Genomic DNA, 27,584 nt, shown 5'->3' with positions numbered 1-27,584 from the left:
TTTCTCTCATCGATGTTTCTAAATCTCTATCCCTCTTCCTTCCTCTGTAAAAAATCAATAAAATATATATTAAAAAAAAAGACAGAAAGTAGAAAGGTGGGGGCTGGGAAAGGGGGAAAGGGTATATAGTGTTTAATGGGGACAAAGTTTCAGTTTTGCAAGATGAATAGAGTTCTGGAGAGAATGGTGGTGATGGTTGCATAACAATATGAATGTACTTAATACCACTGAACTGTATACTTAAAAATGATTAAGATGGTAAATTTTATGTTATGTATATCTTACCACAATTTAAAGACAATGCCCACTGCAAAGAAAAAACAAATTCAACTGCCTCCCCTTTTCATTTTTATGTTCAAGGCACCAACTCCTGGACAAACTCCTCCCCTCAGGAGGCAATGTACTGTGTTTTCCTACAGGAGGAAAAGCTTCAAGCGGAAGAATATTTCTTGGCCTGGAAAGGTCCCAGGAATGATGTGATTCCCCATCCTTCACCCCCCAATTTCATGGATCCTCTAATAAGGCAGGTTATTTTTTAAAAATTGATTTCAGAGAGAGGAAGGGAGAGAGAGATAGAAACATCAATGATGAGAGTGAATCATTGATCGGCTGCCTCGTGCATGCCCCGCAGTGGGGATCAGTGCCCCAACCGGGAATCGAACCATGGCCTCTTGGTTCATGGGTCGACGCTCAACCAATGAGCCACACAGGTTGGGCAGGCAGGTTACTTTTTGAGGCTAAAAAGTAGGCATGTTAAGAAGAGAAACGCCCCAACAGTCCTGTAGCTGCTGGGTGTTGTCTGAAAGCTATTCTATAATTGTCTTAGTGCTTAGGCCTCCGGAGCAAGGGTTTCCCCCAGCAGATGCACACCTGTGCAGACCTGGTCTGGGAGAGGGGCAGCTGCAGCTGGGAGGCTGCTGGCCACAGCTTCAGAGGTAGTAACTGTCTCTAGATTTCTGAGGCATCAAAACCTTCAAATCCAGAGAAGCAACTAATGGCCAGGTGACACCTGCAAGGTTTTGCACGTTCCCTAAAGTCCTTTATATCCTCTGTAGGACCTTGACGCCAACTCAGCATGAGTTGGAACTCAGAAACCTAGTATTTTGCTGGTTCGCTTAACAGCTGCAGTGGAACCTCAGTTCTTAAACTGAATTCGTCCCGGAAGGCTGTTTGAGAAGCGATTTGTTAAAAAACGGAATCATTTTTTCCCCATTAGAAATCATGTAAATTAAATTAATTTGTTCCAGACCCACAAATAATTCCGTTTTAACCTTTCTTATATACAGTACATGTCTAGTGTACTGTTTAATCTATAAACAAACACTTCTTTGCCACCCCCTACGAGCCTTAAAGGAATCACTTTCAGCACTTGTTCCAGGATGATGTTTAGTAAGCCAGTATGTAGCATCTTCACTCTTTTACATGCTGTCCCCTGGCTAACTGCTTTTCTCCAAGTTTTTCTACCTCTTTTCTCCAAGTTTTTCTACCTCTTCAATTGCCTGTGATCATTGTTTCTTTTACACCCTTAGCGACATTAGCACGCATTTTTAAAAATGTTTCTATTGATTTTTTTTTTTTTTTTAGAAAGGAAGAGAGAGAGAGAAAGAGAAACATTGATCGGTTGCCTCCCATACATGCCCCAACCCATAGGTGCCCCAACCGGGACCAAACCACAACCTGGGCATGTGCCCTGACTGGGAATCAATCCAGCAACCTTTTGGTGCATGGGATGACACTCAACCAACTGAGCCATACTGGCCAGGGCCAACAGTAGAACTCTTGATGGCCTCTTTATGTTTTAAACTTGTGCTAATCATCCATTTCACTAGCAACAGAAGCTGGCAAATTTCTGAGATGTTAACAACTCAAGGTTTACCAGCAAACTGACTGCATTCTCTCCTTTGGGGCCTGAGAGACGCTTTTTGTCATGCTGATGTATCATCATGGAAGGGTTTTGTTCAAAGACCGAGGCATTTTTTCCATGAACAACTTGGTCGAGAACTGAATTGTTGGAGATGGGAGACTTCTAGAACCGAGGTTTTACTGTATCTCGTTATGTTAATGAATGTCAGTCCCCTGCCAACTTCAGAGATCTCCCACAGCAGCATGGCTACATCTGGTGGGAACCCAAGCCCTGACCCCCACTTTCACACTTGCCAACCGTGAGATTGGGTCAGAAGCAAGACCTCTGGCCCTTCATAGAGGCAGGTGCAGCCACTTAGCAGGACCTGGCCTGGAACTTACTAGAGCATTTTTAATTTCACTGGATGACTCCAAACTCTATCTCCAAACTGCTCATTCTGCGTTACTAGTGGCCACTTTTAATTCCACCACCAAGGACATTGGGAATGTCACACATTGATTGCACAGACCCCCACACATTCAGGGGTGCGTGAACCTGAGGCCTTTCTCCCTTTTTATTCTCTACAGCATTGGCAGTCAGTCCAGGCCCCTCTAGGGGACTCCCTTGGCCACCCACTAGCCGGGTGACCTTGGGCAACGCCTCCTCCTGGGGCCCTTCCACTGTGAACAATGTCTGTGCTCCCTGCAGGAGGGGCAGGAGAGGCCAGGCCATCCTGGTGGGCTCCCAGTCTCCCTGTCCAGCATGATAAATGGAAGACAGACCTGAGTCTAGACAACTGTGAAATATCACTAGCGGGGCCTTTTCTGAGCAACTTTGGCTCTGGGGAAGGCAGGGTGGAGAAGGCGGCAACCTCTTCCTTGCATTTATTCCTGGAAGCTTCTGCTGGGGGATACAGTTCACTCAGCGAACTGGCCTTGATGGCATGTTTTGAAAGATGCCTTCTGTCCTGACAAAGAGCTGAGGCCACAGTTTTCCCAGCTTGTGGATGAAGCATTGAAAGAAAAAAGCATCCACCAAATCTCCAGCCTATCTCACGCATTATTTATGAAAAGACAAGTGAGAATTGGTTTACCACGTGTGGGCGCGCACGTACAGTGCGATTGAAACTTCGTGGCCCATGCGCAGAAGTCGGTATTTTGTGGAAGAGCCACACTCAAGGGGCCAAAGAGCCGCATGTGGCTCGCGAGCTGCCGTTTGCCAACCACTGGTTTAGTCTGAGAGACTCTATAGGGTGAAAAAGCAACTCCATTCTGTGTGTGCTTGCATGTATGTGCATGTGGGTGTTTGGCCCAAGCTGATGGCCCTGTAATTCCTATCGCCACCACTCCCTGACACTCATAGGAAGGCCTGGCCTACCGGCTCCTTTCCCTGCTCAACATGGCTTCCTGGTGGCTTTCAGGGACCCTCTCAATGTTTGTGCTGTTGAGGCCCTCCCTCCTTCAAGGACTGACCCTTTGCCTGGATGCCATGGGCCTCTACTTCAGCCAGAGGCCCTATCCAGGTGGCATCCTGAGCAGCACCTGACATCAGGCCTCAACAGGTGGGTGGTGTTCACAGAGTTCCCACTGCCAAGACTGTGTCTCCTCAGATATAAAGATGGTTTCCTTGGTTGGGATTCTCTGGTCCAGCAGAGTATCAACGGACAGAGTGGAAATGCAGACTGTTGATGTTTTCCTTGAAGGTGCCAACAGCCCCTGGGCATGAGGCAGGGTGCCATGGTCCATTGGCATCAGCCAGGTCTCTTGTGAGTGGTGGGTGCTGCGCCTGTAGTTCAAGAAACAGGAAGGATGGGACTGACCCGGCACTTGCCCCACGGAGTCACCTCACCCAGGAAGCTGGTCAGGGTGAGGCTCCTCTTCTGTTTCTACGGAAAAGCAAGCAAGATGTGACTCTTTATTTTCAGCTCCCTGCACCTCTGTCCACAGTCAGGACAGCTCCCTGCACCTCTGTCCTGGTAGCTCAGGGTTTTAAGCCCCGTGGGGCTATTTGCAGCCTGGGTTCTGCCTGACTCCTGTCCCAGCCAGAGAACCTCAGGCTTCCTGTGGTCCTGCCACATTCTTATTTTGGGATTTGAGGAAGGCTGGAGGCCCAGGAAGACAAAAGTGGCAGGAGATTCCAGCTCAGAACAAATGCTGTGAAGGAGGCCAAAGAACCGCTTGACCAGACCCCCTCTCCCTAAACCCACGTTTGTTGTGAACATTGAGATTAAGTAAGGCAGTTTCAAAGTCAAGATTTTTTTTCTTGGTACCCTGTAGCCTTACTCCTCAAAGTATAGACCAGTGGTTCTCAACCTTCTGGCCCTTTAAATACAGTTCCTCATGTTGTGACCCAACCATAAAATTATTTTCGTTGCTACTTCATAACTGTAATGTTGCTACTGTTATGAATTGTAATGTAAATATCTGATATGCAGGATGGTCTTAGGCGACCCCTGTGAATGGGTTGTTCGACCGCCAAAGGGGTCGCGACCCACAGGTTGAGAACCGCTGGTATAGACTCAGGGCCAGCAGCAGCAGCTTCAGCTGGGAGTGTTAGACTTGGAAACGCAGCCCCCCCTCCCCCATACCTACTGAATCAGGATTTTAGCAAGATCCCAGATAATTCATATGCACATTAGAGCTGAAGCAGCACTGTCCTAAGGAGCACATGGCAGTGCTAAGGAGAAGAATGCGTTTCCTAAACTATGGAACACTATGCAATTCTTGGCCCTAAGAGACATTTTCCTTGTTTTCAACACAAACTGGGTTCTGTGCCCTGCTTTGAGCTCTAACGCCATCTAGCACTTCCTCCAGTTGTTGTCTGTCTCTATTGAGTTCTCCAAGGATTGTATCTCAGAGCCTAGGATCTGCTCAATAGATGCTTGCTGAGTGGACAAACTCTGCTTCGAGAAAGCTTGCGTACTTGAACTCAAATGTCTAGAGAGAACAAGTGAGGATGGGCCTCCCTTAAAACCTGGAGAGTTCTCCATGCTTCTGCCTGCAGAGCTCTTACTCTCATTGGTGACACCAGTTCTGGCTGCTGAACCTGTTGACTCTGAATGACTCCCTGGCCTACTTCACTTCCCTGCCCCTTTCTCTACATCTAGCTATGGGAGCACAGCCATGGTGCCAGCGTCTGGTCCCTAAGACTTTCCCTTCGTCGGCAGACCTCCTGCCACTCCCTGTGCAGCAGCACGTTAAATTAACTTTCCCTCTTCTGTGGGCCTGCAACCTGTGCCCAGGTGTGGAGGGTCCTGGGTGGGGTAGGAGAGGACAAGGAAGGAAGGGGCCTGGCGCAGGGAGCCTGGCAGCCTTGCTCGTGCTGGCGGGAGAGGGGAACAGGTGCAGGAGCCTGGTCACAACCCTCAGTCCTTCCCAAGAATGTCCTGTCCGGACATTTTCCCGAAGGACCATCACTTGGAACATTCTGTAAACCACACTACCTCCCTTGAGGATCCTTTCGTTTGAACCTCATTGGTATGGCTATATATAGTAGCTATTGTTGACTTAAAAAGTCAGTTTATAAGAGGCTTCCTTGTTGCGCCAGAGCCCTGGAGACTCAGGATCAGGCGTTAAAGTCCCTTCCAGTCACTTAGCCCTCTCCAGGCGTTGGGTGGGAGTTTATAGCGTGGACACTAGAGCCGACCAACACCGTCAACATTTCTTTATCTGTGATGCCAAAGTGAACCAGCGGGCACTAGATACAGGTAGACTGAGTCCCACATAGTTCTTTGTAAGGACTGTTACCATTTACTGTGACTTTTGAGGGGTTACGATGTACTGTTCTCACTTCCCCAAAGTACCTCCAAAGTGGGTTCAAGGTGAATCTGTGGAATATGGGGGGAGGCAGCCATGTAGGGCAAATTTCAAGGCCAGGAGGAAAAGCTCCTTTTGGGCACAGGAACATGGCTTGGGCCCATGTCTTCCCTTGCTGCTCATGAACTCAGGTAAGTTACTGCCTCCATCCTCCTACCTCATGGCCAGGGCAAAGGAGTTGATAATGCATTTAAACAGCACTTGTTACCCAGTATAGTTATCTTCATTCAGACAAGAAAGCAGAGCTTAGGGAGCTCACTTGAGGCTGAGGCCCTGGTGCCCAAGTACCACCACGCTGTCAGTACTGATGCTCAGCCTCACAGAAGCCTCAGGCCCATGCTTCCTATGACTAGATCTCTTACTTGTCTCCTCTGAAGCCCCCCCAACATATCTGTACCATTTCCTTAACCAAGGTGTTCTGTCAGCACCCTTTGAATTTTTCAGTTTAGTGAAGTAATTCTAGTGGTATCATGCTCAATAGATCCTAGTAAATTCTCTCTAGAAAGGTGTGAGCACATTGAAAACACCATTTGCCTTCTCATCTACTCACCCAAAGTTCCTCAGTCTAGCCTGTTAGCCTGGGTGCTACATTCACTCTAATTTGCTGTAACTGCCCCTTCCATACTCTCCACTTTGCACAATGGATGTACCTGAGTCATGCAGTGGAATGAACATGGGACATCCTGGGAAGATACACTGTGGCTTTATGATCCCAAGTGGGTTTTGTCACCATTCCTACATGCTCCTGCACATCCACTGGCTAAGGTGACATTGCTGCAGTGTCTACTTCCCAGCACTGTTCTCGAGTAAAGAACTTCCTATGGCACAATGACTATTTCCTAGAACTCAGCTCCGTCATCAAAGGACTTCCCTTTTTCAGAGTAGCCCATTCTCCTATGCAGTGATAAAAGCTCTGTTTGGCTTAAATAGTCTTTGGTTTCATTTTATAGCAATCAAAAGGAGAAAGTTGTGTGTCTTCAGCCTGAGATCTTAAAAATTGAAGCCTTTGCAGAGGTTGTATTCAATTCCTGCTTTTAACATGCTAAATTGTCAAAAACATAGTCAAACACACTCACTAGACAAACTCAACCAAGCCCTTTCAGTCTTATGCTGACTAGCTGCTAAGCTAATTCTAAGGGTCATTAGCCAACTGGAACCATCTTTGAATCCAAGCAGTTTTACCAGCTTTTATTATAAACACCAGCACATTTCAAGTTTCCTCTTTTTGATCACAAATATAGGACTGTTTTCTTCTCCTCCTAAGTATACAGCATTGAGACACAGCATCCGGGCTTTCCAGCTCTTAGAGACATTTCCATACGCCAAGTGCAGGATGGGCACCCACAGACCACACCCTCAGCTGCATCCTTTGGCATCTGGATTGCAGGGACGTGGACTCCAAGATGAGGTCGGTCCAGTTTTGGATTCCAGGATCACCTGAAAAAAGATGCCTCCCACTGTTAAAAGGCTGCACATCTGGAGTTTGGGCCTGGGCCGCCTCTCTAGGGCCCCAGATGGCTCACTCCTTCCTGTCTGAACATGGGGTCAGGGCTTTCCAACTGGGGGAGAAAGAGCGTCATGGGTGCGAGAAGTGGGCAAGCTGAGCAAGGACGGCCAGATGATCTTATTCTTACTTGGCTTAATCTAGAAGATTCTAAGTAAGCTCTGTGCTAAAACAAATTTCTTAGAAAGTTTCCTCAAATTTAGATTCCCGAATCAAGTATTTTGAAAATATTTCTGTAAACACAGGGCCCAAACAAAAGCTATTTGGGCAACAATTTCAAAATTTAACACAACTCCTGATCTAGACCACTCTCTGGTTGGGGGGACAAGCGATGAGACAGAACTCAGTTCACCAGTGCCCTGGAAGGGGGCATACTCTAGAGGACTAATTTCAACTATCCAGGTGGTGGCGGTCCTCTCAGATGGGATTTTTACAGCATTCAGGAACTCTAGTGTCACCCTCAGTAAGGTCACCTGAAACTGGACACAGAGGGGCCGACCTGGTGCCTGAGTGCAAGTATCCCTGAAAGCTGGAGGCCTCTTCTCACCACAGCAAGGCTGGTGGCCAGGGCTCTAGTCGCCCCTCAGCAGCCTCCAGGACTGCACCTCACTATTTCTAGAGGGTGGGGAATGAAGGGCTAAAGCTGTCTGTCCAGCCCAGTGTTGGAGGCTGTGCAGGACATACTGCATAGCGGCATCCTCCCCCACTGAACAAACAATTTCAGGGGGAGGGGGCCCAGAAACCACCTCTACTCCCTGGAGCACCCTTTGCATCAATTCTGGGATTGGAATTGGCATATAGGAAGGGGGGTAGGGTAGACCAAAAACAATGCAGGAACCTCCCTAGGGTTGCTGGGGTGGGGTGACTGAGAGGGATGGTGGACAGGAGGCAAAGTACTTTTACTGACCCATTTGTGTCCCTAGCTCTGTGGGTGAAGTGCCTTCGTGAGCATCGAATGTGTACAGCCATCACGGAGCTGACTGTCTCGGTCACTGGAAAGAATATTCCAGGTCTCGGTTGAGTCCTGTGGCCATCTGAATGACTACTAGGACTTTGCCCACCCCCCTCCTCTACGGGCAAACAACCAGAACCATGTCTTACAAAGAACAGACTCCAAAAATATATATAAATAAATAAAAACCTTAAACATTCTTACAGGGATCTTAAAGAACAGAATACATGTTAAAAACTTCAGTAATTTATATCAATTTTAAGCGGTACGTTATATACAATGGGGGAAAAAAACACATGCATAGTCCAAATACAATGTTGAAAACAGCATTTTCATTAACAAAAACCCCGAACACTAAGTGTTAATACCATATACATGAATTCAAGAAGGACCACCCTTTTTGTCTGTTGCACACAGTTTATTTAACAATATGATATAAGAAATGAGTTGGTACTTTACCGTCCTATACAGTGATTGAATCTTCTTGAATTTTCTTATTTATAGTAATTATAGCGCTTGCATGATTTACACTAGAATTGCTTTTCCTCATTTCAAGTTTCACATAGAAGAAAGAATGCTCTTCTCTATTAACATTAGCATGGTCTAAGAGAGTGATCATCCCTATTTTTTGTCTAAAACCAGTTTTATCAGAGAAACAAAGCAACAATTTCTACATCTGCAAGACAAGAGTTTGGCTTAAGCCAATATGTATAGATAGATGTGTGTGGGTGTGTATGTGTGTGCACGTAGGAGCCAATTCCTATCGTCCAGGGGTAATACTTGGAGAACGCCCACAGAGTTCACAATAGAAAAAATCTTCCCGCAACATCAGAAAGTTGTCGGGATACATTATAAGCTTGCATTATTTCAAGAATCAGTTTCTGAATATTATTTTTCTTCTCACTTTTAAACATAAATGTTTAAAGTCTTGAAAATACAAATAAAAAATATGGATATAATGAACTTGTTTTTCCCGTTAAAAAAAGGCATGAGTCACCAGCAATGACGACAAAAAATCCAAACAATCCCCCCTCCCCCCAAAACAAAAAAACAAAAACAAAAAACAAAAAGAGAGACCAGATATTTAAATCAACTGGTTTTTAACAAAAAAATATATTCTTTGTATTGTTTCTTTAAACAGCAATCTACCCTTCCGTGGCCTGGAAGTAGCAGTTCCATCTAGGAATAAAAAGAACCTAGATGCTTGGATTTCAGTACAAAAGGTCCAAGAACATGAAAGGAAAAAAAAGTGATGCTCTCACAATGCTACAAACCCTCCACAAACTTTTCTAGGGTGTCTCCCGTGGTGTCGCCGACCAGGGACAGCTCATTGGACAATGCACTCCTGTTGGGGGTATTCAGCTGTGGTAGCATTGCACTCTGTTCGGGGTTCCCCAAGTGTCCCTGATCTATGGAGCTGGCCATGGTGACTGCAAGTCCTGGGTGGGGAGAACCAGTCTGGGGTGAGACGTGGTGTGGTGAAGGCTGGGGCTGTATCCGTGGTGATGGGCTGGAATGTGGAGGCTGGGACTGGGGCCGTGGAGACTGGACAGGGGCCGGAGATCGCACCTGGCTACTAAGGGATGTGGCCATCTGCTGGCCAGGGAGGTGCGAGGCCTGTGGCTGTCCTGAGAGCATGTGCTGCTGGGGGCTCATGGGGTTTGGCTGGCCTGGGGACCCAATCTGCTGCTTCATCTGTTGCTGCTGCAGAATCCGTTGCTGCAGAGCTTGCTGGATGTTGGGGGTGTTGTCTGCGCCCAGCCCAGGCTGCCCCATCTGGCTGAGCTGTCCCATCTGAGCTGCCATCTGGCCCATGGAGTTTCCCTGCATGGGCAGGTGCTGCTGCATTCGCTGCTGCTGCATGGCTGGGGGATAGCCTCCAGGTCCTTGAGGCTGCTGGAACTGGCTGTGTCCTGCCATGCCTGCAGCCATGCCAGCACTGCCCTGCTGTTGCTGTTGCTGCTGTTGCTGTTGCTGCTGTTGCTGCTGCAACAGCTGCCTCCGCAGCATCTCTCTGTACTGTGGATTCATACTTGCCATGCTGGGGTTGTGTCCCGGGTTCATGATGTTCAGGGCCTGACCCTGGGGGTTCAGGCCTCCCATTGCTTGCTGCTGCGGAGGCACACCGGGCCGTGGCCCACTGGCTTGCATGGCATTCAGGTTCTGCAGGCTGGGCTGCTGGTGCAGGCCAGGCTGGGGCTGCAGGCCAGGCTGGGCCTGGAGGCTGGGCTGGGGCTGCAGACCGGGCTGACTGGCCACGTACTTGGCTGTGCGCTGTTTGATGAAAGCTGCCATCAGCTGAGGGTTTGACTTGAGGATGTTGAGCACCTGCTGCTGCTGCTGCGGGGAGCTGGGAGACTTCAGGGTCCGCAGCAGGTCCTGCAGGGCGCCGGGTGAGATGCTCCGAGGCGGCTGCACGTTAGGCATCCGTGGTCCGGCTACAGCTGGTTGGGCCTGCATAGACATCACGGGTCTGGGCATGCCCGGCATCGGTTGTTGCTGTGGGATGGGAGCTGGCTGCCACTGCCCAGGGGGCAGGTTGGGCATGACAGGCCCACTGACCTGGTTGGGTCGGGGCACATTCAGGCCCACAGGAGCCATCTGGTTCACGGGAGTCACCATGCCTGTGCGTCCCGGGGGCATGCCGTTGTTGATGTTCACCCGATACAGATGCTGCTGCTGCTGAGCCTCGCGTTCAATCTGCCGGGCCGCCTCCACTGCTGCAGGTGGGGGTTGGGCGGGGGGTGGTGGGGCTGGCACCTGGTTGGTGGGCTTCCCAGTGGACACTGTGGTGGGGGGCTGAGTTCGGACCACGCTGGAGAAACCGGCTGGTGACATGCTCACAGGCGAGGGCTGGGGCTGGGTTGGGGGCTGTGGTGTCTGGGGTGTGCTGGGTTGCTGTGTAGGGGTCCCGGGTGGTGCTGAGGTAGGGGAAGGCAGACTTTGCTGAGGCACGTTGCGGGTGTTCATGGTGGCCATTCGCCGGCGCATGAGCTGCGCTTGCTGCAGGCGGTGCTGGATCTGCTGCTGGCGGAGCTTGTGTTTGATGTTGAGGCAGAAGGGCACGGGGCATTTGTTTTCTTGGCAGTGTTTGGCATGGTAGCAGCAAAGGGCAATGAGCTGCTTGCATACTGGGCAGCCTCCATTGGTCTTGCGCTTGCAGCCCTTAGTGTGCTGTACAACCCGCTTCATCTTCTGGCAGGACGGCAGCGAGCAGTTGGCATTGCGGCACTGGCAGGCGTGCACCAGGGACTGGATGCAGCGCTGGATGCTCAGGCGCCGTGACTCCTGGGGGCTCTTAGACTGCGGCTCACCCTGGCTGCCGCCCTCGTCGTCTAGGCCCAGTCCCCACTTCACCATCTTGTGGGTGTGGCTCTTTGTGTTGTAGCAGTTGATGCAAAGGTCATAGTCCTGCAGACAAAGAAAGGGGTCAGGCTAGCATCAGCATGTGGCCCAGCGTTAGACATCCCAGCCACCCCCTGGAACCTTCACTTCTGGGAACTCCTCCACTGCCCGAAAGGCTCCAAAGACCACAAGATCCATCTACTCGCCCTCGCCCCGCACTCTTCCAGGGACCCCCTCACATTTCCCAACCTTGTGAGCAGGTACAGAGGCTCACCCATGCATACGGTGTGTGGCTTCATGTCCACCCAAGGCTTTCGAGTACATTGGTGGGCACTGGTTCCCCTTTCCTTCCTTCCTCTGCACCCTGGGAATCACACCCAACCATCCCGCCCCCACGCCTGGCCTGGGGAGTGACTGTTGCTATACCCATTTGCTCCCAAGTGCCTGCCACATGAGCATCTGAAGTACCACAGACCTGAGTTCCTAGAGATTGGGTGCCCTCAGTGCACCCCCAGAGCTCTGCAAGGCGGTCCAGGAGGGCACTGGAGCTAAGAGGCCTTCGCCGGGAGAAAGGCCCTCTCCCCAGATTTCTAAAAGCCGCCTACGTCTAGAGACAGACAACAGGTGCTAGAGCAGAGAATGGAGCCGATGGCCAGGACTAATAACCTTTTCATAGTAAAGATGTGAAAATCCCAGCAGTAGGAAATGAGAGGGAGAACAAAAGGAGGTTGGAAAAAGCAGTAAGTAAAGATGAGGGCATTACAAAGGCTCTGCTCTTCTCCTCAGAGATCACAGAGCCACTTCTGTAGGGCCCAAGACTGTGGAGATCATCCTAGAGGCCGACACTGGACTGGGAGGAGTCTATGATTGTCTGCAGGGGGGGAGATGGAGGGCTCAAAATAGCCTGGCTCACCCCATGTGAGGGACCCATCTATGCAAGAGAAAGACCCGCCTCTGCGCACAGGGGACAAGACCTCTGCAGGGGGAAGACAGTGTGGTATGGCCATGGGGTCCAACCAAGACAAGGGAGAAGGGTTACCAGAGTTCTGGAAGGATCAAAGCACTGCCAATGCCTCTCCTGCTCTCTCCATGCTCCTGCTCTGGCACCACGAGGACTGTGGATGTGCCCGATACAGAGCCGGGATTAATGAAACACAGGGAATAACAAGTGCTGTGGTCGTCTCCTCATCTAGACAGGTCAGTGCTTGCTGACTCCCAGGAAGACTCGCTTGTCCTGCCAAGGGGATCCTGTCACTGTCATGCTCAGTTTGTTCAGGACCAGACCACGCTCCACAAAGGGAGAGAGGCTTTTTATCTTGAATGTCTGGTGTTGAACCTAGTGCAGTCACATAGCAGGAACCCAATCAATAAGAGTTAGATCTTCTTATGTGTGAACTAAAATAAAACAATCTATCTCATAATCAACAGCACCCTTAGAGGAAAAGTAGTCATTTTTCTCCCCTGAGAAGTGCCAACTGTCTAATAGTTCAACCTAAAATGCAAATGCATAGACCACAGAGGGCTGGGAGCAGCCAAGGGGACCTCAGACTCGTGGACCACACCAGCGCTGCCAGTTCTGTCAGAGCCAGGCACAGGGAGGGAGATATGTGCCTACCTCGCACACGGTACAATGCCAGCGTGTCTCCACATGGTGCTTGCACTCATTGCAGGTGTAGACAAAGCGGTCCTGGCCCTGGGTGTGCAACTCCACCAGCATGCACAGCGTGGACCACTTGGACCGCCTCAGAGAGGAGAATTCCCAGTGCTTGTCCCTGGCGAGGGTGAGGAAGGCGTCGCGCCCATCCATGAGGTCGCAGCTGAGCAGGGGGTCGGGGTCAACAATAGGGGGCAGCGTATTGATGACAGGCCCAGCATGGAGGTGGATCACAAAGAAGACCTGCAGGAAGAACAGCAGGAGTATGTCAGCCCACAGAGAGCGTGCTGAGGAGGGCTGGCCCAGCTTGCAGAACTGAGACTGCGCTGAGCCTGACACCTGCTGTCCCAGGGGTGTGTCAAAGGCCCGACTCCCTGGGGATGAACTGACTTGATGATGTATTGTGTGGTGTTATCCAACCAGCCAGGTCTGCCTTTTAGGGGCTGGTCCTCCCACTGTGTGCACCAGAGTGTCACCATGCCTTTTCCCTTTTCTTGGCCAGGGGCAGGGTTGTGGCTTCTTCAGCAACCACCCGCCCCTTATCTTGGTCCAGGGGGGCACAAATCCTGGGTTCTGTGGCCTTCCCTGTGTCTCACCTCTTTGTGTTTCTCCATGGTAGCGTAGAGCTTCTGGGACAAGTCGTTGGACACGTTGGGCATACTGGGTTTCTTCTTGTTGGCCCGGCTGATACTGCTTTTATTCTTGTTGGTTTTCTTGTTGTTCTTTTTCTTGGCATTCTTGCTGTCACCCTGGCTGCCCTGCAACAACACAAACTTGTCAGACAAGCCCAGCTTCCTCCTCCAGGTCCAATATCTAGCTGGGACTCCCAGCTCCAGGCCCTGGACTGTGGATGTGCTCAACACAGAACCAGGGTTAATGGAACACAGGAAATAAAATAACAAGTGCCTGTGATCATCTCCTCATCTGGACAAGTCAGCACACATACTCACTCTGGGTGCTGAAAGGACTGTCACTCCAGGAAGCAACCTTTGCAGATCTCTACCTATATGGGCTGTGTAAACACACTGCTGCCTTCACAGGAAACTGCAGCGGGAAAAGTGATGAGGATGGAAGCAGGGCCTGTATATTCAGCTAAGACCCCAATGCGCACAGTGGTGATACATCAACAGAGAGCAAATGTGGCCTGTGTCATGAAGGCCACAGGACACGTTACATCTTGAGGGAAGAACACACCTGGGATGCTAATTTGGAATCTAGCAACAGAGAAGAGGAAGCAATTTCACATTGTTTCACGTCATCCCACTGGACACCTGCAGTTCCATGGCATATCCTGCATGCTCAGCGGCTTATTCTTTGCTTTTGAAAGACTCCAAATATCCACAAGTGAGAGAAATGGGAAAGGTGCTAATGAAGAAGCCGCTGCACAGATAGGAGCAGGTCCCAAGCAAGGCTACAGGACATCTTCCTGACCCTGCTTCCATTCCCCAGGCCCACTCAGGCCTGAAACACACCATTAGTGCTGCAACTGGCTTAAGTCTAAGCGGTTTTGCTGCTCAGTTAAAATGCTCCTACTCCGGGAAAAACTCAGGCTTAGTCATTCAGGTTTCAAGGTGAGAACGCTCATTTGGTCTGGTCCAAAGAACTTAGTTTATAACTAAAGGAGAGAGAGGAAGAGGCAGGGAGAGAAGGCAAGAAGGGTGGGGGGAGAGATAAACACACACATACACTGGTGCTAAAAGGAGTGACACTTCAGGGCAGTGGTTCTCAACCTTCTGGCCCTTTAAATACAGTTCCTCATGTTGTGACCCAACCATAAAATTATTTCGTTGCTACTTCATAACTGTAATGTTGCTACTGTTATGAATCGTAATGTAAATATCTGATATGCAGGATGGTCTTAGGCGACCCCTGTGAAAGGGTCGTTTGACCACCAAAGGGGTCGCGACCCACAGGTTGAGAACCGCTGCTCTAGGGGAAGTGCAGTTGCACTCTACCTCCTCCACCACCACCACCTCTGAGAAAGAGCCAGGAGGGGACTAAGAAGTCCTGACAACTGGAAGTAACGTGGACCCAGATCAGAAAAGGTCACTGATAAAAACTAAGGACACTGAAGGAACTCTGGACTCTGGTTAACAATGATGTATCAATATTGGTTCAGCAATTGTAACAAATGCAGCACACGGATTTAAGATGCCAGGTACTAGAATACAAGTAACTCTATCATCTGCTCAAGTTTTCTCTAAGCCTTTATTCTAAAATATAAAGCCTATATTTTATTTTATTATTTAAAAAAAATCTTTTTATTGATTTTAGAGAGAGGAAGGGAGAGGGGGAGAGAGAAACATCAACGATGAGAGAGAATCATTGATTGGCTGCCTCCTGCACGCCCCCCACTGGGGACTGAGCCCACAACCCGAACATGTGCCCTGACCAGGAATAGAACCACAACCTCCTGGTTCATAGGTCGATGCCCAGCCACTGAGTTACACCAGCCGGGCTAAAGCCTTTATTTTAAAAGTTATAAAATATATAGATTTACTTTACAGTTTATAAGACATAGCCAAATAATAAAAATATGTATTTTTTTGCCACCAAAGCAATAGCTGCTATGCACATTTACTTTGTGTATTTTTCTTTACAAAGTTGGGGTCATACACAAGTTGAGGTTGCTCCTGGTGCTTCTCCACTATGGCAAGCACCTTTCCATGTCTCCTATTAAGACCACTTTTAATGGCAAAGCATCATTCCATCACAAGTGCTGTCCGTAACTAAGCCAACCCTTAGTTATGTGAACTGGACACCCAGAATGGTGCCTCCATCCCTCACCTCCATGTCCTGCTATCTCCACCACATGCAAATCCATGGTTAGCAATGGCTGGCTCAGGCATCAGCCTTTATCTATTTCTATCTCCCAGAAAGCCCCACCAACACTAGGCCAGAGGCAGGCAACGAGGTACATGTCCTTGACTGGGAATCAAGCCCATGACCCTTTAGTCCTAGGGCCGAAGCTCTAACCACTGAGCAACTGGCCAGGGCTCCTCTCGGATATTTACAGGCATTGCAACATTAACATGTCTGCAGCCAATTCTTGACTTCTTCCCCCAAATATGTTCTCCCTCTTCCTCTTCCCTCAGGTAGAGGCAGCAACAGACACAACAGGCAACCCTGACCCAGGATTTTCCTCACATGCCACAAAGATCCACCCCAAACTCTGGGGCTGCTACTGTTAAGATACACAGCATATTTCCCACAGCCTCTACAGCTACGAGCCAAAACACCAAGTCTTACTGGACACCCCAAAGCCTGGCACACTTGCTCACAACTCGGACGCTTAAAGTTTCTCCTCCTCCTGCTGGAAGCTTCGTCTCTCAGGGACCTCTGGGTTCCTTCTCACCAGGTCAGTCTCTGCTCAGATGCCTCTGCCCAGACAAGCCCCTCCCCCCATTCCCTCCTATTCCCTGTGCTTCCTTTTCTCCACAGCTTGCACCACTATCTCCGAGTGTGCTGGGCATGTGTTTTTCTTGTTTCTCCTACTAGAACATATAAACCTTGAGGGCAGGGATGGTGTTTTCCTTAGTTCTCAGTGCACTGCTCAGGCTCATGACTGCACACAGCGTGAGTGCAAGTGCGGACACCACAGAAAGAGCTGCAGGTGTGTGTGTTTAGTTTGTAAAATACTCTTTTAAATCAATTGATTGGTCCCTGGCTGTGACACATTCATGACACACCTGTTTCTGTCTCCATCTGTTCTGGGCTCCCTGGCAGGGCACCCCCCTCTCATCTTTCTGTGCCTTGGCCCTCTCTGTTCTGCCCAGAGATGCTGGAGTAAGCACCTCCTGTCCCCTGATGTGTCTCTAGTGCCCACATCTCAGCTCGCCCAGCAACCAGTGTGGTTTGTGTTTCCAAGCCCCAGACATATTGTGCATAGTGACAAGGTGAGGTTATGCATGAAAATACCACCACACACAAAAAGAAGGCCACACCCTGTGAACTCAACAGCATAAGTTCACTTTCCAACCTGCCAGAATTCGTCCTTCAGCGTACACATCTGGGGCACCAGCTTTCCAGGAGGGTGGGGTAGTGGGACGTAGGGGCTTTACCTCTGTAGTCTCGCTGGCTGCAGTGCTCTCTTCCTTCTTCCTCTCTTCTTCTTCTTGTTCCAGCTCCTTAATGCTCTCCTCCAATACGTTGGGCCAGAAGTCACCCTCAAAATAGGGCAATTCCTTGGCACTGGTGAGCCTGTCTTCAGTTGCTTGTTTGAAAATGTCCTGAGAGTAAACAAAGCACAGCAGTGAGATAGGGGCCCAGGCAAAGCTCCTGAGGAAGGGGCAGAGCAGCCACAACACAGAAGAGGATCCCGGTGCAGCATATTCCCATGGTGCACAATGGCCAAGATCAGCCAATTTAAACAGACGACAGGACAGCACTGCTTTCAGACTGCCAACTAGAAATCTTGATAGACCGCAGATAAGATGCTTTTACATTTTTATTTCACTTTTTTTCCTTTGGCTTTCTGATCCTCGTTAAGTGAATACAATTCTAACATGTGAGTGTGAGAGAAAGACACCTGAAGGTCTAACAAAGCCACTGCATGCCCTCCTTCAGTAAGCACCAGGTACCTTGTAGTCATGGATGATCCGCTCTGCAAAAGCCTTGTCCAGCATCTTTTTGTACCACTCCTGTAGGCGCTTCGGTTTTGGGATTTTTTGATCAGGGGGGTGGCAATGGAAGATGTAGTCATCTCCTTCACTTGGGGGACAGGCCCAGATATGTCCTGTCACATACCTGCAGGATACACACACATAATTCAGATAAAGTGCTGAGCAAAACTATCCCTGCTTTCAAGGAGTAACAGTTGAGGAAGAGGGACCAAAGCAAGGACAGAAATAACTATATGTAAAGAAAAAGGAAAGCAAAGATATGGCCACAATGCTTGTGGCAGAATGGGTAAGACATTTAGAGAGATTCCAAACCAGTGTGATGGGAGTTGGGGATGCGTGGGTAAGGCCAAACATCTCTAGTGTGCAAATGCACGCCTGGAATTCAGCCCTAAGATGCTTCCTTCTCAGGTTGTGCAGGTCGGGCAGGGGCCTAGGCTGTAAGGGAACCTGTGAGCACAGGAGAAAGCCTGGGAAGACAGAGACTCATTAGGTTTATCAAATGGCTTTTACCCATGGACACACTGAATTTCACCTACTTTCTTCTGCACATAGGAAAGGCAGTTGGATATTTCTAAGGGTTAAAGTTAAAATAAATCTTACTCATTCTGTTTAAGACACCTCAATCAAATATCTCCAACTTTTTCAAATTTGGGAAAGGAATATGACAGATCTAGAACATGACAACAGATATAAAGAATTCAGAGGCAAGAGACCACATCTTGTAGGTTCCCATTCCTACAAAACATTGAGAAAAAGCAAATTTATGGGGACAGAAAGCAGATTGGTGGTCACTGGGGGTAGGGGTGGGACAAGGATTAAGAGCAAATGGGCACAGGGATCTTATTGGGAGATGACAATGTTCTGAGACTGATTAAGGGTGATGGCTACACCACTCCATAAAGTTACTAAAAGTCAGTGAAGTGTACACCTGAAATAGGCGAATTTTATAATATATAACATATGCTTCAATAAATTTTTTTAAAAAAAGACACCAGAATGGAAAAATAATGAAAAGAATGCAGAAGGCAGAAAAAGTGCATGCATTGTCCTGAGAAGCCCCAAGAACATGAGAGAAGCTCTGGAGGCTTCAGAATCCAGCTAAGGACGTTAAAATAAAAACACATCAAACTTAAACATTCTCATTATTTCACAAAATAAATAGTGAAAATTAAAAATGGAGCTTTAATTAGTTCTGGATAATCTGAACGAAACTCACCCCAATTTCTTCACATATTCTAAATATCCAATAAGGATCTCATGGTAAACAGCTGTCCGCAGGCATCGGGGTCGGAAGAAATGAATACTGTCCAGATAAGATATGTACACACGCCTGGGGGTGGGAGAGAGAATTAATCAACAGCTCAGGGCATCCTGAAATAAATTTTATTCAACAGCATTTACACTGACCACAAAAAGATATAAAAACATAAGAAAACTCCCATTGCCAACTGCCGCTGCCAATCAATAAAATGGAATCCAATTTCATCACCAAAGGGAGAAGCAATGGCATCTCATCACTTACCACAGAGAACCATGGATAGATCAGGGCAAACTACGAAAAGACATTTTTAAATTCCCTCTCACCCAGATTCTAGAATGAACACGAAAGAACTCTTCATAGAGGTACTTCATTTTTTTTTTTTTTAGGTGCATCAGAGAATGTCAAGGCTCATGGAGTGGTCCCCACCCCATTCTCTGTGGCTCTACCTGCCCCAGGTAAGACAGGGACAACAGCAAGACCAGGACCAGGACCCATGAGTACTCAAAACACAAAACAGGCTTCAAATAGTCATAGAAACCCTTCACTCCCCACTGGCTTAGAGGAAACATAAATGTAATTTGGTTAATCAATAGTGGATTATTTAGTTTTAACCCGGCTCTAAAGCACACAGGTTCTCTAAGACACATAGAACCTCATTATAAGACAGCATGACACCCCTTGAAAGGAGACAGAGGACTACCTTGTGTTTGGAGGGGGGCAATCAGAGCCATATTCTTGGACATGCATTCCAAAGAAGCATACATCCACTCCATCAATTTCCTCAAAAGCAAAGAGAGCTTTGGTTCGATACGGGAAAGATTCAGACATTTCCCCAGAGTCCACAAACCTGAAATAAAAGTCAGAATCTGATGTTTGCATGCATCATTGTTCATAAGGTGCTTTATAACCTAGATCTGCTGCTCTAAACCCGCTCAGCGTAGAGGAGATAAAGGCCTGTCACTTCTGACTACCAGCCCAGAGCTCTTACCACTAGTGTGAGCAGCTTGGAGCTTTGATCCCATTCTTTGTGACACTGTTTCACTTGATTGGGAATTTTACCTTCTCTAATGAATTTGGGATAGAAAGAAGGGCTTGCAACACACTAACCACTGAAAATCTTTTAAGTTATGCAAAAAGCCTATCAGAAAGTGGGGCTTTTGTTAACCAGGTGGGGTAAGCACTCGAACAGTGCTGTTTTAGAAAATAGCACAATGTCTGCACACAAACCGTGACTTCATCCCAGGCTTGACCTCCACAGTCTTGTCTGAGCTGGCCACCACTCGAACAAAGACCTCCCCGGCTTCAGGATGATTCTGTCGCCGCAAAAACTTGTTGACTCGGTCTTCCAAGTGGTTTCCCAATCGCGTGGTTTGCAGTCCTGGAAAGTTTAGAAGGAGCAGGTGAGAGAGCTTTGGAAGGACTATGGAGAAGGCAACCGAGACCACAGATTCCTCCTTTTCCTTTCAGGGTAATCTGACATATTTTATTTGTGTTTTGTGTGTGTGTGCGCGTGTGTGTTGTTTTTTTGGTTAATCCTCACCCAAGGATATTTTTCTCTTGATCTTTTTTCTAGAGAGAGTGGAAGAGAGAAACATCAATGAGAGAGGGACACATTGATTGGTTATCTCCTGCACACCCCCCGACTAGGGCCCGGGAGGAGCCTGCAACCAATGTATGTGCCATTGACCAGAATTGAACCCAGGACCCTTTGGTCCGCAGGCCGACGCTCTATCCACCAAGCCAAACCGGCTATGGGAATCTGACATATTTTAAAAGAATTAACTGTTCTGCCCTGGCCAGCTGGCTTAGTTGGTTGGGGTGTCGTCCCATACACCAAAACTTTGCGGGTTCGATGCCGGGTTGGGGTGTGTAGGAGAGGCAAACGATCAATTTTTCTCTCTCCCATTGATGTCTTTCTGTCTCTCTCAAAATTAATAAAAACATATCCTTGGATGAGGATTTAAAAAAAAGAAAGAATTAACATTCTCTAGAACCAGAAGGGACCTAGTTTATCCTATGAAGTAAGCGTTTTATGAGGGAAAGGGGTACTCTAGAATCTCAGGCACTCTACATCTTCAAAATTGCCATCAAGTGCCCTGATATTTTCATCTTTTTTGAACCATAAGGGCAGAGGAGCCATGAAGGTGGACCTGAATCTGAAAGACAATGGGCTATGGAGTAAAGTGGGGGAGCAGGCATAAGGAGGGCCATGCTGTGCCCACCAGCCTTCTGCTCCCTCCCCCTGGGCCTGGTGAGGCGGAGATCTGGCCCTGGGTGCTCTCACGTAGCTGCTCAGAGTGACAGCTGTGCCCCAAGGCTAGAACTCTACGGAAGCAGGGAGCCTGCCACTGCTTTCCCTGGAGGAGGTCAGGACTGCTGCGCATGTGTTCCTTGACCCACTCTCCCCTTCCTGCCCAGCTTTGAGGAGAGTCCTCACTGCAGAGTTAAGACACAGTGCACAGTACATTCCATGGCCAACTAAGCTCTGTGAGTGTTCCTATTACGGCAAGTGCACGGACACTGTCTCATATCCAGGCCTACCCCAGCTCCGTTCCTGGGTAGGTTCCTCTTTCCCTCCACAATCCTCTCTTTAAGGGACCACCCAAGCATGACCACTGTGACAGGGCATATACAGCAAGCTACCCAAAGGCAACACATCAGTCATAGCATAAAAAACTCCTTGCACGTGAGAAAAAATAAGACTAGCAGCAAGAGCTGCACAAGGTTCACAATAATTATTTATATATAATGGGATTTTAAAGCTTTCTACTTTATACTTATTGATTTCAAAAATATTTACAACAGTAAGAAACGTTTTTAAAAAGGTATTTGGGATTTTAGGAGATTCCTTACTGAGGTCAAGAAATATATGGAAAATTTAGACTAACTTTCTTAATCCCATTTTTCTGTGATAAAATACCAATGGTGGAGTTCTTTTGATATGTAAGTTATGCCTCAAGAAAAATGATTTAAAAAGAAAAACACAATGGCAATAAAATAAAAAACACACAGGAAAATAAAAACTTGAAAAGCTACAAAAATGCAGGGGAGTACATCTGTGATCTATTTCACATGCTGATGAAGATGTACCCTGTACACAACTGTGTGGTCACACTCTGGACCCCTCACAATGCAGCACACCCCACACCTGAGACAGCTATCCTGAGAAATGCAGCATTAGCTGTACGGCACAGGCCATCTCGACTGTTCTTTGTGAAGCCCCTGAAGAAAAGGCTCACATTCTTGCCCATGTTCTCCCATTGCCCCTCCATGCTGCTGCTGTGAGTTTTGTTCCCTCATGAGGCGTTTCCAATCCAGAAGGGAGGACACAACTAAGAAGGGCCACCATAGGGAGGGAATCCCCTTACCTTCTGAAAATACGACCCACACACTATGATTTTCAAATAGCAAACCCAAGGACCTTTAAAATTAGGTCTTTACTTTTTTCTTCAAATCACCGGAGTGAAAGCAGGGTGATTCTCATCCATGTGATGCACACGTGGAGGTGTATTTCAGGTCTTCCAGTGTTTATGCAGTAGGCCTTTCTCCCATTCTTGGTGGGGGGGGAGGGGGGGTGCTTTTCTCTTTATGTGATCAAATCCTTCAGAGCTTATTGCTTTCTCACTCTGGGTTTATTTTTTAGAAAGGTTTTTTATAACCCAACACAGTAAAAATACTCTTACTGTGACCTTGAGTTCACTTGCAGTTGTTTCCTTTTCTCCTTTAACCATCTGAAATGGAATCGTGTGTGTGGTATAAGGTAGGGAGGTGGCTCTGGATGGATGGTCAATTGTGACTATCATTCACTGACTACCAGTTGAAAGACATTTTTAATATTCACTCAGTGCAAATATGAATGAGGCAAACTTTCCTTTGTGATCTACAAAAACTCGGAACACAAGGGTGACACTAGACTTCTAAGATCCTTTTCTGTAAGCAAATGTTCTATATCTTAAACACTAAAGCTCATCTACCTAAGGTCCACATGTCTTTCTCTCCCATTCTCTGGACATGGGGTGAGCTGTGACCCCGTACACCTCACCCTTGTGCCTTCCAGCTGAAGTTGCTCTTTTAGTGAGGTCTAGCTCTCTTGGCAGTTTAGTTTGGTCACTGAAGCTCTGGCCTAAGCAAGTGTTTCTAAGTTGCTGACTGCTTTAGTGATTTCACTCAGAATGGACCCTCTAAGGTAGAGGCAACTACTTTCCCCCAAGGCACATCTGGCAAGGTCTGGAGACATTTCTGATGTTCACCACTCATGAGGATGAGGGTTATTGATATTTAGTAGGCTGCAGCCAGGGATGCTGCTATAATCCTACAAAGCACAGGAAAGCCATCATAACAATGATCTGGTCCTGAATGTCAATAGCGGCTCAGCGGAGAAATCCTAATCTAAAGATAAATATTACAGTAGCCAATAAGAGGTCAATGGGAGAAAAAAGAGGACATATGTAATACTTTCAACAAAAATTAAAAAAAATTACAGTAGCCAGTGAGTTTTAAGTATCTCAAAACATTTTATAAAAGTGAGTTTGAGTTATAAGATAACTATGGATTTTATTAACTACAGAGTTTGAACTTGAATTGACGACTTGGAAGCCTATGGAATGACTTCCTTTTTGTCTGCTTCACATCCCCTCCTTCCACCAGCATGTGACCTCTCCCTCCATCCCATCTCTCTTCTATTCCCAGCACCTCAGATGACCTGGCTCTTGTTGGAGACACTCTGAGCTGTGTGCTAGTCACCTATCCTGCTGCAGGGAGTACTGGGAAGGTGCACTTCAAGGCTCCACTGTAGGTGGCTTTCCTATTCAGGTTCTCTACTAACTCAGCAAAAGGACAGCCTGGGAATGCCATGCTGTGGAAGGTGTCCTCAGTACTTGAGAATCAAGTGGACAAGGGTTACGTATTGTACACTTTTGAAAAGAATGATATCTATAAAAAAAATCAGATCTATGAAAAGTTACTTTTAGTAGCAACAGACTGATATCATAAAGAGATACCAGCAGCCACTCGAAATGCAGCAACATTCCCAAGTCTGTGCAGACCAGGTGCCTACCAGTCTTGGGTAGATGACGGCCAATTCCCAGGGAACTTGAGAGGGTCACTCCTCACAACAGCACGGTCCACACCTAGTGATGGGCAAGTGACTGCCCATACTTGGGCCCAAGGTTGAGTGTGTGGCTCAGACAGAACAACTGTGTATGTGTGTGTGTTTTGGGGGAGGTCTTATTTTTAAGCAACTTAAGAAGGATCTGCTGACAAATTTTCTCTTTAGAATTCACAAAGTTTACAATGTAGCTAAGCTTTCTAAACTTGCATCTAAAACATGGATTGAGCAAAAAGCTGACTTTGATATGATCAGGTCAAATGGTTCTTTAAGGGGAAGATAAGAAAAATAAAAAGTATTAGAAAACAAACTCACAGATAAAAAAATGTTGGACAGGTCATCTACAAAGCCACATGTTAAGAGGAACCAAAGAAAAACTGGGGTAATTATACAAGTTTTTACAATGTACAGATCAGGAAAAAGAAATCCTTCCAAAACTTACTCTTAGCACTGAATTTGTTTTCTTTTCGAGTTCTGCCAGTTTTCTTCAAGCAGTTGTCACATACAAATCTGCAAAAACATAATGGGTGTGATTAGATTATACAAAACAGTATATGTTGCCAAACTAGTGAAATGCAGCATTAAAATACGTTGTTGGCTGTTTAAATAGCATCATTATACAGAAGTGAAGAGGCAGACTGCTTTGATTCTATAATTCCTAAAGCAGGCAAACACTTAAGACTTAAAACTTAGAATCAACTGCCATCTATCGTAATTGCTGAATTCTTGCTGACAACAATGAATGAAATACAGCAGCAGCAGCATCAGGGACCCTCCCCTCCACTCTGTGCAAAACTGCTTTCCTTTTCCCAAGATCACAGGAAATTACTCACCTGACGGCCAAATGATATCATAGTGTAAAACACAAATTTGATGCATTTTCCGGCCACACTCCTTGCAATCAACAAAACTGGAAGACAAAGAAAGCACAATGAATACACAGGGAACCACAAAATAGAGAGGTCTTTGGGAGCTTGTATACTACGTTCTCTTGTCCTCTTGATTACTTTGAGCATCTAGTACTAATACATCTGTTGATTGATTCAGCCATATTTTAAAAATGCACCAGTATATTTTCTGTGGGAAAAGTTCGAACCCTTCTTTGTACAAATGCCTCATTCCTCTCTTCTCCCAATCGCCTTTGCAACTAGGAATGAACCTTTACTTTTAAAAAGTGCTATGATAAAGGCACATTTTATGGGCCAGTATTTCTGACAGTACTATACATCTTGAAGACCAACACTTGCTCTAGGTAAGTGCACATGCCTAAACTGACTTAAGTAATAGAGAACAATACTTTCAATATTATAAACATTTATTCTTAGGCCCAGGCACAGGAAGTGTCTGTTCTGAGATAGTCACAAAGGTGGGAAGTTCCAAACTGACTAGTAAATGACAGTCCTTATTCAAGTAAACACTGGAGAGCAAGGGGACGCACTGAGCCACCTGCCCTCTACTGCAGACCCCGCCCAAGCTCACCTGGAAATCTTAACTGCAACATACTTGAAGGTCAAAACCTATATTTTAGCCACCCCCTTAACATCATCACAACTTACAGCTGGTGGAAGTCTTAAGTGGCAAGAAAGTGGGTTCAGGCTCTTCCAATCAGTCTGATGCTGAGCCCTATTACCTGATACATGATCAAGTCCCTGATCTTCCCACTGTCCTTGCTGAGCAAGGCTTCAACCACAAATCAAGCCTTACCCAGCTTCTCGTTCCTGCTCTACTGGAGGAAAAGACAAATGCAAAACTGCGCAAAACCGCAGCACCATTCAATGGCAATCCCATGCTGTGTTGCTCCCCCCATTCTATCTGGTGTTATTCTGAACCTTCACTCCCTCCTCAAGCGCCGCATCACGGTCAACAAGTTCCTTCGCTGAAATTTCAGCAGTTGAGCTCATCCCTGGGTTAAGAATTTAAAAGGTCAGCAGGTAACAACTCCCTCAGTTTCTGTGCCTGCTCCAAAGACACACTATTCTCAACCCTTCCCCCTCCTATGTCAGGGAAGAGGAATGTAAAAAAAAAAAAAAATAGGATATTTGTTCTAGACCCCATTTTATCAATTTTGAATTTCAATCTCTCTCCCCTTCTAACTATTACTAACCAACTGGTTTACTCCCCTTCCTACATTTTTATTCATGCAGTTACCTAAGCCACCACTTAGACTGGACCTTTCCTCACCCTGCAGTGTGGTCTCTTCCACCAGAAGGCTGTTCAGGTCGGCCTTCCAACTCCTGCCTAAGCTGCTCCTCTGAGTCTCCTAACAGTTCCCCTACTAGGGAGCAAAAGTCTTCCTCTCCACTGAATCTATCTCACAAATCCAGCATGATCTTTCTGTAACAGAAGCCAATGATGTCCCTCCAAACCTCCTTAGCACATCCAGGAGGAAACCTACAGGACAAAGAACTGTGTAAGGGGCCCTGCACCTAGTGCCTCTCCTTCACATCTCACGGGGCTCCATCCACATGCTCTACCTACCAACCACTTGAGCTTACCTATGTTGTTGCTGAACATCCTATGTTCTTTTACTCCTTTGTGTATAGAATATTCTTCCCATTTCTCAACACCTGATTCCAGATGAGTGTCACCTTCTCTGGAATGCCATCATGCCCAGGAACAGGGCCCCTCACCTTTGGACCACCTTACTACCTCCTGCTACCTGTGCTATGATCCATCTGTCTCTTGTACTGAAGGGGTCGTCACACTGAAGGAGTTCTGAAGCCTCTTTAGGGGCCATCACAGAGCAAACTTTGCAAACACAGCATTCTTACTGAGCACTGGAGGAAAGTCAAATATTTGACAATGGCCTTTGAAAATATACCATACCAAAGACAGTGGCAAAAATATACACCAGGCTTCCCATTTATTATTTTTAGAAAGTGGTTTCTAAGAGGTTTTCTTTCTAAAATTTCCCTTTAAATGATACTAGCACTACTCTACCAAATAGTCCTACCTTTGTTTTCTAAAGATTCACACTAAATGGCTTCTTAAAAACACCAATGACCAACTTATTAGAGAGGTTCTAATAGAACAAACATCCACATAAATTTGGATTTTGAAATTTGGAATTTGTTAAAATTCAGTACCTAAAGAGCATGTTACAGAGACATACATATTTAGTGTGAGTTAAAGAAGGATTCATATATGAAATAACTTCACACAATAAAATTCCACCCAGATAAGGGCACATATATAATACCTTAATCAATAAAGAAATTAAAAAAAAAATTCCACCCAGAGCAATGCATTTCCAATGTCTTCTCCCACAACTCAATCATAAGGAGGAACTGTTCTTGACCTGAAACTAAAATCTAAAAGAAAGAAATAGCTATATACTCACGGTTCAGGATCTAAGGTATCATTTTTCTTCTTTTCAAACTGATCCTTTGAAATTGTCCTTGTTTAAAAAAAAATGAAAACAGAGGTTAATTAACTTAATTGATCTGTTGAGTATAAACTATAGTTTCTGGAATATTATTTT

General features: G+C 46.9%; 1 protein-coding gene across 8 annotated transcripts in view; it reads right to left on the bottom strand.

Annotated features, from left to right (window-relative positions):
- Window positions 1–8,338: 8,338 nt before the first annotated feature.
- Window positions 8,339–27,584, bottom strand: part of CREBBP (CREB binding protein) — a 152,566-nt gene continuing 133,320 nt past the window's right edge. For all 8 annotated transcript variants that reach the window (XM_023755257.1, XM_014457303.2, XM_014457298.2 and 5 more), the window contains 11 exons: window positions 27,444–27,500; window positions 24,937–25,013; window positions 24,546–24,614; window positions 20,224–20,374; window positions 19,697–19,843; window positions 18,952–19,065; window positions 17,694–17,859; window positions 17,175–17,342; window positions 13,710–13,871; window positions 13,075–13,356; window positions 8,339–11,525 (listed from right to left, as the gene is read on the bottom strand). In XM_023755257.1, coding sequence (XP_023611025.1) covers window positions 9,381–11,525; window positions 13,075–13,356; window positions 13,710–13,871; window positions 17,175–17,342; window positions 17,694–17,859; window positions 18,952–19,065; window positions 19,697–19,843; window positions 20,224–20,374; window positions 24,546–24,614; window positions 24,937–25,013; window positions 27,444–27,500 — 3,538 coding nt within the window. In that variant the 3' untranslated portion in view covers window positions 8,339–9,380. The remainder of the gene's footprint in view (window positions 11,526–13,074; window positions 13,357–13,709; window positions 13,872–17,174; window positions 17,343–17,693; window positions 17,860–18,951; window positions 19,066–19,696; window positions 19,844–20,223; window positions 20,375–24,545; window positions 24,615–24,936; window positions 25,014–27,443; window positions 27,501–27,584) is intronic.

Source organism: Myotis lucifugus, unplaced genomic scaffold, assembly GCF_000147115.1.
Source record: "Myotis lucifugus unplaced genomic scaffold, Myoluc2.0 scaffold_72, whole genome shotgun sequence".
NCBI lineage: Eukaryota > Metazoa > Chordata > Mammalia > Chiroptera > Vespertilionidae > Myotis > Myotis lucifugus.
Note: the sequence above shows the minus strand (reverse complement) of the source record. Positions and strands in the feature narration are given on the sequence as shown.